The 14,431-nt window shown below is 65.6% G+C and overlaps 1 protein-coding gene and 1 long non-coding RNA gene across 2 annotated transcripts in view; both read left to right on the top strand.

The window, feature by feature from the left end:
- The window catches only part of LOC119108386 (rho GTPase-activating protein 26), a gene marked incomplete at its 3' end in the record, with an annotated part of 39,078 nt that extends 27,772 nt beyond the window's left edge, over positions 1 to 11,306 (top strand). Inside the window, exons 5-17 of the mRNA XM_037231962.1 lie at positions 2,559 to 2,669; positions 2,875 to 2,900; positions 4,252 to 4,357; positions 4,831 to 4,881; positions 5,519 to 5,570; positions 5,954 to 6,051; positions 7,737 to 7,913; positions 8,253 to 8,402; positions 8,797 to 8,971; positions 9,422 to 9,527; positions 10,050 to 10,209; positions 10,687 to 10,809; positions 11,190 to 11,306. Of these exons, the coding sequence (XP_037087857.1) occupies positions 2,559 to 2,669; positions 2,875 to 2,900; positions 4,252 to 4,357; positions 4,831 to 4,881; positions 5,519 to 5,570; positions 5,954 to 6,051; positions 7,737 to 7,913; positions 8,253 to 8,402; positions 8,797 to 8,971; positions 9,422 to 9,527; positions 10,050 to 10,209; positions 10,687 to 10,809; positions 11,190 to 11,306 (1,452 nt within the window). The remainder of the gene's footprint in view (positions 1 to 2,558; positions 2,670 to 2,874; positions 2,901 to 4,251; positions 4,358 to 4,830; positions 4,882 to 5,518; positions 5,571 to 5,953; positions 6,052 to 7,736; positions 7,914 to 8,252; positions 8,403 to 8,796; positions 8,972 to 9,421; positions 9,528 to 10,049; positions 10,210 to 10,686; positions 10,810 to 11,189) is intronic.
- A 93-nt stretch (positions 11,307 to 11,399) lies between these two features.
- LOC119107708 (uncharacterized) lies at positions 11,400 to 13,905 on the top strand. The gene is made up of 4 exons (XR_005095260.1): positions 11,400 to 11,434; positions 11,873 to 12,010; positions 12,463 to 12,514; positions 13,825 to 13,905. It is a non-coding gene; the product is annotated as an uncharacterized LOC119107708 (long non-coding RNA).
- The last annotated feature ends 526 nt before the right edge of the window (positions 13,906 to 14,431 follow it).

The raw sequence follows: 14,431 nt of genomic DNA, 5'->3' as shown, positions 1-14,431 counted from the left end.
TCGGAGGAGGCGGCCGGCAGTGCTCGGCGCTCGGAGGATGATGCACGGTTTGAGCTGAGCTGAGCCTGGCGACCCGCCGTCCGGGGCGATCTTCGACCGTGGACCAGTGTGCGCTCGTAATCGGCGAGCCTGTCGCGACTGCGGTGGACGGGGTTCCAAAGTCCGCGCGCGCGGGTCCGCCGTCCGGTATGTCACGTGCAGCCCGCATCCGCCGGGGCTGGACCGGCGCCACTGCTGGCGCGGTGCGCACCCCAGTTCTGGACTCCAGGCCATTGTGGCTGCTACGTCTGGCCGATGATCAGAGCGTCTGTCTGCGTGCTGCCCCTCGATCTGCATCCTCGCCTGTGGCCTCGCCTCAGGTGCGGTATCCGGCCTTCGTTCCCCAGTGTCTCATATGCAGTCTGTGATCTCCCGTCTCTCGCGTGTCTCCGTCCTGTGAGCTCTGATCCCCGGTCTCCGGGCCCCTGTTCGCGGTCGCTGGTCCTCCGTCTGCTCTCCAGTCTATCCGGTACCCGGTCGCCTATCCCTTGTCCCCGGTCCGCTCCGTCCTCCGGCCGCGTCGCGTCTCTCCTGTTCGGCGTGCGCTCGTGCCGCACCGTTCCCGGCCAGCGGCGGCGACGCCGGTTTTTGTCACCGGCTGGCCGACAGTGTTTGCTCGAGGTGAGGGCCACCGTGCGCTCTCAAGCGCGCCCCCGTCACGGCTCGGACGCGCCGGTCGGCCGCGCCGCCTCGACCGGCGCCGATTAACGCCGGCCGTGATCGAGTGGCGACACTTAGGTCTTATTGGGGATGGAATATGCGCCGGATTGGGCGCGCGATTCACGCGATGCGTCCGCTCGGCGGTAGTTAGCCCGGAGATGGGCGCTGCGGTCGGGGGCGATTTTTACATAATCGGGATGTAGCCTCGCATTCGGGCTTATGACCCGAATAATGGAAATTTGGACAGATCGGTCGCACCAAACCTGTCATCGCGTCAACAGCGCGTCGGCCTTGTTCGAACGGCGAAGGAAGCACACCGGACACGAGCGGGTTGCCGGCGCGCCTGGGGGCCGCCTTCCCAGAGCGTCACCGGTGGCGGTGCTCGAGCGGCGCGGGCCGGGTGGCGCCGCTGACAGTCGCTCGCTCACACGGGCCGGGTTGTCGCCGCCAAAGGAGCCCGTCCGCGCTCGTCAGCCGGATTCGCCGCGGACCCGGTCTTTATCGCGATCGGCACGGGCCATTGAGGCCGGCCGGCCTGAATCCATCAATGAGAATGAAGCGGTCGGCGGGCGGCGTTCATGTGGCCGCATCGTTCAGCAGCTTCGGCTGCAGCGAGGGGACGGGGAGGGGGAGGGCGGGGGGCGTCGGCCCGCGAGAGTCACGTGGCTGGGAGGCTGCGCCACCGTAGGCCACCGGGGCCGGGCTCTCGAGCTGTGGTCTGTCGTATCATCGGGCGTCGCGAGCAGTCCTGTACTGAAAGTCCGTTCGGTGCGATACGGAGTGTCTGTGGCGAGCGCGGCGGTCCGATACCGACTCGTGATCCACTTGACGGCCTGGCGTCCGTCCAAGCCACTCGTCCGCCGCCGAGCGTCGCCCGAGGCGCCGTGGCCGAATCACGTGGGCGCCTGGACCGGGTGGCGGCCGCTCACCAGGGCTCTGGAGGGGGTCCAGCTGCTCCATTTGGCCTCATCGTTCTGCTGTCAGGCTGGTCTGCTGATGTGAGACAGACTTGACCGGGCTCTGTCGGGTGTGTGACACGCGCCTCTCACGGTAGGTAGGAATGGGAAGGTCACGTCTTGGTGTCATGATGCGTCAAGCACGTTGGATCATGTATCGTGGCATTCTTTTACGTTGGTCGCCGCTGGAGGCGACGGGATGCGAGGCTGGCGGCCTGGCTCGAATCCGCAACCTTCCGCACACGTTCGTGTGTGAATGAACGCTCTACCACCAGCGCCTCATCGCCCTCCACTCCTCCGCTCATGCACGGGCTGAGCGGCATGTCGGCAGCGTTCAGCGGCAGTGGTTTGTTGCAGTCGATAACTGCTCGCGGGCGGGCTGGCGCCGACTCGGGTCGCGCATCAGAGCCGCCCCGCCGTGGCCTGCTGTTACGCCGTCCAGCGGTGCATGCCCGCGCTATGGTTCGGCTGCCAGTCACCGCCGGTAATCAGCGGCGCCGCGATGTGCGAACGCCGCCACCGCCCGGCTGCAGGACGCCGGTGGGGCGCGGAGCGGCCTCCGTCCCGTTACGGCGCGCCGTCCGAGCGAGCCGGCCGGGCCACCGGGTCGTGGGAGGCGGCCACGCTCGCCGGCGCGCCCCGGCGCGCCGCGCGCCGTGCGCCGCCAAGCCGCGCCGCGCCGCGCCGCCGTTAGCCACATCTAATGAAGAGGTGACGCCGCCGCTGCACGGCCGGCGCCACCGCGCGGCCGGCGGCGCACGGCGGCGGCGCACAGTGCGCGCCGGGGCGGTGGCCGTGATAACGTCATAACTCGTGACCCGCCTCCGCGCGGTGACGTCGCGACCGCAGCGACGTCACGAGTCGTGACCGGGCGCCGGTGACCGCTATGGGGCTCTGTTGCAGGCGGACGCGTCGCTGGAGATGGAGCAGCGCTTCTTCGTGCAGGCCAGCCTCGACTACGTCTGCATGCTTCAGGAGGTGCAGGAGCGGAAGAAGTTTGAGTTCGTGGAGACGGTGAGCACACTGGTGGGACGCGGGTGTGGCGCTCGGGGCTGACGACAGATTGGCACGCCGCCGCGTAACGAGACTGACGTCCGGCTGCGTCGGCGGTTCGCCGCCGGCCCTTCCTGTAGCGGTGCTGCTAGCCTTACGTAAATGTGACTGGGCGACCCCGAGCCTGACCTCGGGCCTGACCCGGTGACCCACGGTCGGCCGGCAGACGGCGCCGAAGCCTGCCCACGTCCGGTATCGGCCAGGCCGATGCCGGCCGCCTCCGCCGTCGGTCAGCGGACCCGAGCCAGCCCGGTCAATATTGATGCCGAGTCCGATAGTTGTGACCGGAGTCGTGCGACTGCAGCGTCATGATGATCCGGCCGCTTTCGTGCGCACAGTCAAACACCGCGCGCACGCTGACACGCACGCAGACGTCGCACGATGGCGAACGAGACCTGGCGCGCGCGGTGAGGGCTCGCCGCGTCGCGCGGACCTGAACGCGGGTAATGCGTGCCGCCCGGCCGGCGGCGGCGGCTAATCCGGCGCGCGGAGATACAATCGGACTGGGCCAGGCGGCGCACTTCCGCGCCGGCCGGGTCCATTGTGCCGGCCAGCGGCACGCTGTCCGGTTCCGGCGGTGCCGGTGGTGCGCGCGCATGGCCGTATGCGCGTGACCGGCGCGGAGGTCACTGCACCGGGCCGCCGTCGTCGGCCGCAGCCGGTCCGTCGGGCCGGGTCCGGCCGGGCGGGGTCTGGACGCGGCCGCCGGCGGTGCCGCACCGCTGGCGGCCGCTCGGGTCCCGGCGAGCGAGCGCGGCTGGCGGCTGTCGAGGCGGCGCCGTGGCCGGCGATGTCAGATTGACACGTTGTTGACGTGTGATTGGCCGTGACAGCCGGCCCGCGCGCTGAGCGCGTGACGCAACGGCCGGCCGGCCGCGAGATGGCCGCGTCGGAACCCGGCCAGTGGGGCGTGTCGGACGCGTGCCCTGACCCGTTCACCGGTGCGCGTGTCAACGAGAGGTGTCAGCCATGAGCGACGGCCATACGTGAGGTGGCTAATGACCACCAATCAGCCATGGCTCGTCACCATTAATCGCCTCACCAAGATGACTGATACTCGCCACACATAACCGGTTCATGACCTACATTCGCTCGATGCAGCGCGGTCTGGGACGCCTCCGGCTGTTGTGTCGCGGCGCCGCGTCACGTAACGCGTTCGCCAGCACCCCCCATTACACGCCGCTGCCCATCAGCATCTGTTACCGCCGGCCACCACATGGTGCTTTCCATCGTACCGCGCGACTGGCGGGCAATGAGCGCCGCCCGTCATGACCTGTCACTTACTGTCCATGCTCGGCCACTACCTGTCACCTCGCGTCACCGCGTGTTTTGACCTGCCGTCACTTGTCACCGCTGGTGTTGACCCATCACTGATCGTGTCTGCCCGTCACCGGCCGTCGTCGCCCATCACTTCCTGGTGCTGGCCGTCGCTGTCAGCCTCTCCTCGTCACAGCTTGTCGGCGCGGCCCCGCTTGACCCGGTGGCGCGCGTGCTAGCCGGCAGGCCGGCCGCCAACCTAACGGCGCCGCCGCCTCCGTTGCAGCTGCTTCGGGTGCATGTACGGCTGGCTCACGTTCTACCACCAGGGACACGAGGTGGCCAACGACTACAAGGGCCAGATGACCGACCTACAGATGCGATTGCAGAAGGTAGGTGGCTGTCGCCGCTGCGGGCGTGGGCGGTGGGGACGGGGCCGGGACCGGGACCGGGATGCTCGGCTGGCGCACGCTGGCGGGCCCGGCGCGCGGCCCGCCGCCCCGCTGATGGCGGGGAGGGGCCGGCTCGCCCAGGTGATCACGGCGCGCCGCGGCGCCGGCTCGTCGGCCGCGCTCCGCTGGCGCCGGCGCTCTGTGCAGGTCCTGCGTGCTGTACGCGCCGGAGGTCCGCCATCGCCGTTACCGCTCCCGCTCTCATCCCACTCAGCGCTGTCGAACTGCTCTGTGCTGTTTACTACGTGTGTCTACTACTATTTATGTCCGCCCTCCCGCTAGTCTGCCGCCCCCCCCCCCCCCGCTCCGCCCCCCTGCCCCCCCATCCCCCCCCGCCTCTGACCCTCTGGCGGCCCGCTGACGCCGCGCCCCTCTGACCGGCAGACTCGTGAGGAGTTCGAGGCCACTCGCAGCGAGGTGGAGGCGCTGAAGGAAACAAGATGATGGTGGACGTGCGGCAAACGGTACGGCTTGCCCGGGATCAGGCACCGGCCGGGGCCGCTGCGCCCGTGGCCCGGGTCGGCCGCCGCGCTCGCGGCCCCGGGTCGGCCGCCTCGCCCGTTCGGGCCCGGGACGGTCGCCGCGCCCGTTCTGGCCCGGGTCGGTCGCTGCGCCTACTCGGGCCCTGCAGAACTGTGACTGATCGGCTGGCAGTCTGCCAGCGCCGCTGCCACTCGCTGACGGAGCAGAAAAACACAGGCTCAGTTACCCGCAAAAACTGGACACAGCCGGGAATGTCTGTTTTGCAGCTGACCGTACCGGTGCCGTCCGGCCGTCCGTATTCGGCAGCGCTCGACGCCTATTTCCCGTCTGCTCCTTTGGCTTGATAACGACCCCGCTCGTTTTCCCGGTCAGCTCTGAGACGGCCTCCAGCCGCGAGTTTCGCTCATGGTGGTAGCGGCAATGGCCGTGACATTATCACAGCGGCGGCGTGTATTGTGCGGGCCCGAGTCGGCCGAGTCGTCGCCGCGCTCCAGCAGACGAACAAATCACCCGTGCTCGAGGCGGCTGTGTTGTTCGGTGGCGGTGCGTGCGCGGCCGGATATCGGTAGTTGTGTGTTGTCGACCTGTGATTTACCCGGTCCGTGTTCCGCGCTGCAGAAGTCGCAGGACGCCGGCACGAGACAAGGCTATCTGTACCTGATGGAGAAGAGTGAGTAGCGGCGGCCTGGTGACGGCGGTAGCGGGGGGGGGGGGGGGGCAGGAACGTTTGGCTGTACGCGCCGCTCGGTTCGAGACGGGTGGCGAGCCTGTCCAGCTAGGATATGGTTCTGATGATAAAGAGGATGTGGGCTCGAGGCACTCTCAGCAATAGGCTGTCCTAATTGTCATGCGGATACATGGACGAACCGCGTCTATATGTGACCCATTTCAAAATGCTATTCTGTGTCTTGTGCTCGCGTGATGCCAGGCGAGCAGTGATACCAGGCGAGCCCCCGGCGTGTGCCGCGCTGATCTGCGTGTTGCCTCGCGTCGCCGTACGGAGCCCCGCTGTCTGCGTCGGCACGCGCTCACCTCCCCGTCTCTCCGCTTCAGAGGCGTTCGGCACCACGTGGACCAAACACTACTGCATGTACGATAAGAAGACCAAGAACCTGTCGCTGATCCCCTACAACCAGCTGACGGGCAAGCTGGTGAGTTTGCGGCCCGGGCCGCGCCCCCCCCCCCCCCCCCCCCGTCGGCCAAGGCTGCCCGCCACCTCAGGCCGTTTTCGCCGCCACCGCGCCGCCGCGCTGCCGCGGGCGACGCCGGGACATGCGGGTTAATTAGACGGTCGGTTTTTGCGGCGTTTGTTGTGGTGCTGCGCTGCGTGATTGTTTTCTCTTCGGCCGTGTCGCCGTCGCTGTTGGTGAGCCACCGTTTGTCACGGGGGCCGCGCGGGACGCGTGACGCCGCGACCTCCTTCACGGGCTCGTGTCACGTGACGGCCGCGGCGTGCGGTGACGTCACTCGGACTGCCGGCCAGGACGGCACCCGGCCCGTGCTGTAGGTCACCCGGCTCGTGCTTTAGGTCATCCGGCTAGTGCTGTAGGTCTCCGTTGTCCAGAAATGTACCGTGCCGCGCGGAAAGCTAGACACTATTATTATATTCTGTTATGCGCAATTTCGATGTTTTGTTTCTTCTGGTTTACCGGAGAATTGCTTTTCCGAAATCGTTTCGTTGTCTGTCCCCATTGATAGCGCACTTGGGTTTAAGGTGCGCCTCTAGGTAGCCAGAGGTACCATGTTGTGTAAGAAACCAGAGGTACCAGGTTGTCTAGGAAACCAGACGGTACCAGGCTGTTTAGGAGAGTGAAGTTATCAGATTGTCTAGGGAACCAGTGGTACCGGGTTCAGTTCCCCGCGGTGGCCCGCCCCCCCCCCCCCCTGCCAGGGTGAGAGGCGGCGACGCATTTAGCGTCTGCAGCTGAGTGCGTCGTAAAGCCCCAATCGTGCCTCGATTGGGCGCACTTGGTCCTCATACACACACATTCACATCATCACGGAGAAGCCACTGGGACCTTGGCGAGCCGACTATATCACTTTACCTAACAAGTGCAGCGATATGCCATTTCATAATGGGATTAAGTAATAAAAACAGTGGAACTGGTTTACTCCAGCTTGACGTTAGTGGCGACAAAATCAGCGTCCGGATAATTGGCGCCCTCCGCAGACACCCTCGTGTGCATGTTCCGCGACGTTCATGGCGCCGCCCACCGTGGGGAATCACGACAAGGCCTTTAGGAATTTTCGCCAATCTGTGTTCGACCCCGACACTGTCCCGCAAATTGAACTTTCGCCGCTCGGCGAAGCGAACGAATTCCAGCGCACAGGTCGGTGTGGCGCCCAAGGCCGCGCAGCCTGCCCGTAAAGGGTTTCCTGACGAAGCTCGCCATTGTGTGTAGAGCACGGCTGCCTGCCGCCGCACCGTCCGTGCCTTTGCGGCGGGTCTTGGCTCACGGTGACGCTGCATGTGACACTGCTGCGGAGGTTGGCGAGCCACACTTGGCCGCAGCTCCCGGTAAAGGGCTGGACGCACTGAATCGGTCTGAAGTCCATGTTATTCCTGCACGCTATCCGTGCTGTAGCCGTGTCTCCATGGGCGCCGACTCTATTTTGAAGCCCGGTGGACCGATGGGTTTTTCCATGTTGTTCCTGGTCAGTGCGGTCCGTGTCGCTCATGTTCCAAAGTGCGGCTTGACTGACGGGCCGGCGTGTCATAGGCACTGTCATATAAAAAAGCCTGAGACGCCGCCGTTTCATGTAGATCGACTGACCGGTGCCGGTGTTGAGTCGCTGCTGCCGCCGTCTGACGCCGTCCGTGCGGCCCCTGTCGCAGAGCTCGACGGACCAGATGGTGGTCAAGTCATGCGTGCGCCGAATGTCGGAGACGATCGACCGCCGCTTCTGCTTCGACGTGACGGCCGAGGAGCGCGACGGCCAGGTGTACACGCTTCAGGCACTCTCCGAGCACGACCGCCGACTCTGGCTGGACGCCATGGACGGCAAGGAGCCGGTGAGCGCGCGCGCGCGCAGAGGACAGGCGGGGCGCGCCGGCACCGCTGGCCGGAGGCGGCGCGGCGCGGCGCACCGACGGCCCGCTGTCAGAGTGTGGCGGTGCTGGACAGTGCGGCTGCTCGTCGGTCTCTGCCGACCTGGCCAGCGCTGTGAGCCGCTGGCGGCATTAGCAGACAGCTGCGGCGTCTCCATACGCTTCCTCGAATGCTCCTGCGCTGCTTGTTTGCTTTCTCATGTAACCCTTGTGGACGCCCGGTGCCAGCGGCGTCTCGCCTACTGCGCGACCTGCGCAGAGTGCTTCGCCACCTCTGAGACCTGGCCTGGGATGTGGTTGCAGACCTACTCCAATTACGGCATCGACCAGCGGACGGAGGAGACGGCGCTGGAGGACAGCGGCTTCCACTTCATCACCACCTGCATCGCCCAGCTCGAGGGCCGCGGCCTCGAGGAGCAGGGGCTGTACCGAGTGGTCGGAGTCAACTCCAAGGTCAGCACAACTCTGGGCGGGCACAGGAGGAACGCGCCGCGTTGATTCGCGGGAAGTCCAGACTTGCTTCGTTCTCCTTTGCTCTGGTTGAGTTTTGCGTTCGTAGCGGAGGCTCGGCGATCCAGTGCACGCCAATGACAGCTGCTGTCCCTGAGCTCACCGTGGGCCCGGCGAAACCCGGTCACGGTGGCCAGGCGGGAGCGAGCTGCTGTCCCTGAGCTCACCGTGAGCCCGGCGAAACCCGGTCACGTGGTGGCCAGGCGGGAGCGAGCGCGACTCCCACCACCTGTTCGTCGCGGCACTGGTGTCGTGCCGGCGCCAGACCGGCCGTGCCCGGTCCGGCACCGTGCTGTCCGCGTCCCCAGCCGCCGTCTGACGGCCGTCCGCACGGCAGGTCACCAAGCTGGTGCAGCTGGGCCTGAGCCGGCACAAGCTGGACAAGCTGCCGCTGGACAACGTCGTCGAGTGGGAGACCAAGACGCTGACGAGCGCCATCAAGACCTTCCTCCGCAGCCTGCCGGAGCCGCTCATGACGTTCCGCCTGCACCACGAGTTCATCAACGCCGCCAGTGAGCGACGGCGCCGAGTCCGGCACGGGGCCAGATGGGAGGGAGGGGAGGGGGCGGACGGTGGACCGGGGACGGTGGAGAAGCCTGAGCCGAACTTGGCTTTCTGTGGTCGGGAGGGAGCCTTGTTGGGGCTTCGGAAGGGTCTCAGTGAGTTAGCTGGTCAACGGATGGGTGGTGGCTAAGCCGTCTGCACTGTGCAGACGGCAGGGAAGTCACGACGCCGCAGTCCGACGGGTCCGTGTCGCCGGACGATCTCCCGCCGCCGCCGCCGCCACCGCCGCGGGACGGAGCGCTCACGCTCCACGGCTGTGCGTCATCCACACCAGGCTCGTGCGCGACGGCATACAACGCAGCGAGACGTCTGGGGCTTTTAGAAAGACTTAATGTTAGCGGCGCGCTGTACGTATGTGGAAACATATGCATTTGGCCACACCCCGTACCGCTTTACAGAAACGGACAACAAGGAGGTGCGCGTGGCTGAGATACACAAGCTGGTGCGCAAGCTGCCCAAGGTCAACTACCGCATGCTGAAGATACTGATGCAGCATGCGCAAAAGTCAGTACGGCATCGCGCGATGGAGGCTGCGCATGTCCACGTGCGGTCTTGTTAGTGGGAGCGTTCCATAGTCACGGGCCGGTGGTGTGGGCTGAACGTGCGTCGGTGAGGCCGCTGATTGGCGATGACAAACGTCCGACTCTGTGATAAGGCACATGCTGTGTGTCACCGCGTGTTTTGTGTGCCTGTGATTTGTTGAAGGCGACTTGTTTGTAAGAATGTGTGCGGGCCGACTGGGGTTGGAACGACTCGTCCCTGATTTAACGCGGTCGGACCTGACCTGACCTGACCTGGTCCGGTCTGATGTGATGGTAACCAGTTCTAGCTGACCCGATCTGACCATGGTAGACCGTCCCACATTGACACAAGTTGGCCTGCGTGGCCTGGTGTGACCTGTGACGATGTGACATGACTGGCTGACGCAGATTTAACCCGACCCAACCCGACCTGGCGTGGCCTAATTAAACTCGACGTAGCGCGCCTCCACGTGACCTGACCTGGCGTACCGCGCCGTGCCGCCAGCGTGAGTCGGAAGAGCGATAAGAACCTGATGTCGGTCAGCAACCTGGGTGTCTGCTTCGGGCCGACCCTGCTCCGGCCCGAGGAGGAGACCATGGCTGCCATCATCGACATCAAGTTCTGCAACGCCGTTGTTGAGATCCTCATCGGGCACTTCGACACGGTGCGTGACTGAGCCGGCCCGGGCTGCCGCCGCCGCCGAGCGCCCGCCCGGTGCCGGGCCGTCTCGCGCCGAGGCGGCGTCCTGGAAAGTGACAGAGGGTCGGACCGGGACGTCGTTAGCGCCGGACACTTCGTTATCGCCGGAGACGGGCCACGGGGCTTGTTTGGGAGCCGGGTCCCGTGTGGGAGAGCCGGTCGTGGCCCAGTGATCCTGCTGAGTAGCCTCGTCGTCGGCGCTGCTGTCGCGCCGGGCGCAGAACATACGCGTCATTGATACTGGATCCGTCTTCGCAAGCGCGCTCGCTGATGGGATGGCGACGCTTCTTTGTCCGGTATGTAGCGCCTGCCGGGATATGTTTGTTATGTCATGTGACGTCGCAGGCCCGGGCCGGTCGCCATGGCGGAGGGCGGGCGGCCACCTTCCGGAGCGTGCCCTGCCCGGGCGGTGTGTTGAGCGCGTCTGTCGTCCCTGCGACAGATATTTTCGGGCGGACCGGTGGCCAGCACGGGCGATTCCAACGGACAGCTGCACTACAGCAACGGCCCCGTGTCTGCCGGCCCGCCGCCGGCCAAGCCCGGCATCATATCGGCCATGGCGCAGGTGAGCGGGCCGACCGGGCGACCGATGGGAGCAACGGTTGGCATGGGCGGTCCGGGCGGTTGAGGGAGGAACGGTTGGCAGGGGGCGGTCCGGGCGGTTGAGGGAGGAGCGGTTGGTAGGGGCGATCCGGGGCGGTTGAGGGGAGGAACTGAGAAAGGATGTGGTAGGACGTGGTGTATAGGCAAGGATGAGACCCGAAACAGGGGTACAGACATGGTTGACATCAGCCCGCCAGTACGTGACCCTGGAGCGGATGTGGCCCGGCGCGCGGTGCGCCGCCGATCAGCGTGCGCCTCCGTGCCGCGCGATGCCCGGCTGGCGGCGCCGCTCGGCCGCGCCCCCTGGCCGCCTCCGCTGACGCCAGCCCGCCCGCTCCGCAGCCGGTCCAGGTGACGGCGTACGAGGCGGAGCAGCCGGCGCGGTCCGCGCGGCTGCCGGCCGGCGTGGCGCGCCGCCACTACCCGCCGCCGTACGCGCACCCACCGCCGCCCGTGTACGTGCCGGCCGGCGGCCAGCACCCGTCCGCCGCCGGGGGGCGCCGCCGTGGCGCCGCTGGCGGCGGCCGCCGCGGCCGCCTCCGAGCCGCCGCTGCGACAGAAGCCGCTGCACATCTTTAACCCGTCCGGTGAGGGGCCGCGCGGAGCACCGCGCGCGCGTCTGTCTGTCCGTGTCCGGGCTGTGGCGGCGCGCGTCGGCGGCAGTCTGATGCGGCGGTGCCGTGGTGTCTGCGATAGGGCCGTATGCGCCTCTCCGCGGAGGCTGCCGAGGGCTGACGTGAGCCGCTCGGGCTCGTAGGCGCTGGTTGGCGTTGTCCTGGGATGGTGTTGTCATCGTGTGGTCTGCCAGTCGCCGAGGGAGTCGTTTGCTGCCGGTTGTCGCCGTCGTTTTCGAGCTTCATGCCTTGATGCCAGTTGTTGGGCTTACTGTTTTGCGACGCAGTCGTGGTCGGTGTCAGTCACTGTCGTGTCGTCGGCGGCTGTGGCTCTGGTCCGACTGTCAGGCGAGGCTTGGCTTGGCTCGCTTCCGTGCGTGCTTGTCGAAGTGCCCGCGTCCGCTCCTGCAGTCCTCAACGAGCGCGAACGCTTGGAGGGTGGCAGCCTGACCAACAACAGCATGAGCAGTAGCAACGAGTCGCTGTCCTCGCGGTCCTCTCGGGACCTCCACCAGACGACGAACTCGTCCAGCTCGTCACCGTACACGCGTGAGTAGTCCGGCGTCCTGCTCGCACCCAGCTCGCCAGCGGGCACCCCACCTCCCGGGCGGGCCGGGGCGCCACTGTCGCGGCTGGGTGCCGCGCCAACAAGGTGACATTCGTGGGCCGTTGACGTGTTGCTGGGCTGCACAGGACCCGCTCGTGGTAGGAGTTTCGGCACGTGGCACCTGCCCGCGGCGCGAATGGTTGTGGCACAGGCTGCCGCGTGCGGTGAGCGTCCTGCGTTTGTCAGTGTCCCGCGGCTGATCGCTGGTGTCTGCCGTTTCATCGGTCCCGCTTCGCCTCGCCTGCCCGCCATCGTGTGATCTGTGGGGACCGCTGCGCTGGTTTGTCGCCGGCGCGCCGAGCCGTGCGCGCCGGACGGTCAGTGTCGTGTGCGTGTTGCCGCCGCGGATCGCCTGCGTTGCTCCGGCGTGACCGTTTGTCGTGGGGTTCCACAGGCGGCAAGCTGGGGATCCTGTACCCGCCCAGTTATCGCTCGCAGCCGGACCTGTGAGTACGGCCGTCGGCCGCCAGAGGCGCGCGCGTCGCTCGCGCTCACTCAGCGGGGCTTGAAGGGGACGGTGCCGCTCCCGCTGCCGCATCGAGCCTCCCCTCCGCCCCAGCCTCCCCTCCGCCCCAGCCCTCTCCCCTCCCCGTCCGCCTCCGGCCCTTCCCTCCGCCTGCAGCCTCCCCTCCGCCTCCAGCCTCCCCTCCGCCCCCAGCCTCCCCTCCGCCCCCAACCCCCCCCCCCCCCCCCCTCCCCCCCCCCGCCTCCAGCCTCCCTCCTCCCTTCCGCCTCCAGCCTCCCTTCCACCTCCAACCTCCCCTCCTCCTCCACCCTCCTCTCCTCTTCCAACTTCCCCCCTCCGCGTCAAGCCTCCCCTTTGCCTCCAACCCCCCCCCCCCCGCCTGCAGCCTCCCCTTCGCCCCAGCCCCACTCCCTTCCGCCTCCGGCCTCTCCTCCGCCTCCAGCCTCTACTGTAGTGGTCGGCTTGGGTGGGAGGCGCTTGTGACGCTGCTTCCGCCGGCGCCGCTCGGTCGCTGCATGCTGGCGCACGTTGCCGGGCGCTCAGTAAGACATCCGACACCCGGGCTGTGACGTCACGGCACGCGTCACGCGGCGGCCGGCTCCCGAGTAGGTCGTGCTGCGCGGACACGCTCGGCAGCTGGATTATGCTCTTCTTCGGTATACGGCTGGGGCATATGCTCTTCTGCAGAACACGGCTGGGGCATGCGTCACGATTTATTACGGGCGTCTTCTCTCGCACTGATCTGCTGTTAGTGATATTTACTTTCATGCTTTCAGCCGCGTGCAGGCATGGAATGGCTTGATCATTGAAAACAAGTGCGTCATGAAGCTTTTTGCTAGATAGGCGCATGTAGTTGAAGTTTCTACGGAAGCAAATTGACTTGGTAGATACTCTCCGTTGGATGCTAGGTGGTTTGAACCGAACAGCTTTCGATGTTGCCAATGCTGATGTCGCTTGCGCGCTGCTTTTTCCGTTGCCGGTCATGAAGTTGACGTGACCTGAATTAGTCCAGAGTAGAGTGACAGTGATTTCAGTTACAAACGTGTGCTTTCATTGGTAGCAAATTGCAGGCAGCTGGTCACAAATGGAATGCATCATTTCCTTAAACCGAATAGCCGTGCCATTCTTGAGCTTGATGCCAACTTGTACCGGTTAGCTCTTCCTCATCTGTCAATTAACGCTCTCAACGTGAGGACCGCTCTTTCACAACATGCGCCCGCACATCGCCTTGGGGCGAGTGTTTGCATGTGAGAGCCCGGTACAGGTGATAGATGATGTCATTGTGTCCAGGTCCGCCTCTGCGTCGTGCACTGCGCCGCCTGCCGGCGCTCCGTCCGGACAGTCGTTACCCAGGTAATCGCTAGATGGCGGCACCGTCCACATCTTATCTCAAACCTTGGAGAGGCCTGTAATTTTTTTTTGTTTAGAGGGCTCTCATTGGTTGAATTTTCAGTATGTGGACTTATCTGGGTAAAATCGACCCCATGATTTAGCTCGAACCGGTCTTGGTTCCAGAGCTCGTCAAAGCGTTCGTTCAAAATGCTAGATTTATCGGGCGGTGGTATGGAATGCTCTGCCGTTCAAAATGAGGAGGCCTTTTTCGTCCTCGGCGGCGAACCGCCGCATGCTTTTTGGGTCTCGCATGGGAGTTCCTTGAGCAGACGCTGGCAAACACAGTATGAGAACTGTGATGTTACCAAGCATCGGCATTCGGCGTCTGCGTGGATTGCTGCTAAGTGTGTTTGTGTTCTGATAACACCGATAACGTCAGTGTTAACGATGGCCGTTGAGTGTGTGGCTGCCTTAAGTGCGCCGCGAAGGCCCTGTGGGACATGACCTTTGGTTGTCCCATCATGTGCGTCCTATCTGCTGTCATGTCGCAGGGGAGAAAATGGAG

Source organism: Pollicipes pollicipes, unplaced genomic scaffold (genome assembly GCF_011947565.3).
Source record: "Pollicipes pollicipes isolate AB1234 unplaced genomic scaffold, Ppol_2.1 Scaffold_6686;HRSCAF=7923_pilon_pilon_pilon, whole genome shotgun sequence".
Lineage (NCBI taxonomy): Eukaryota > Metazoa > Arthropoda > Thecostraca > Pollicipedomorpha > Pollicipedidae > Pollicipes > Pollicipes pollicipes.
This window is presented reverse-complemented; position numbering and strand designations above follow the sequence as displayed.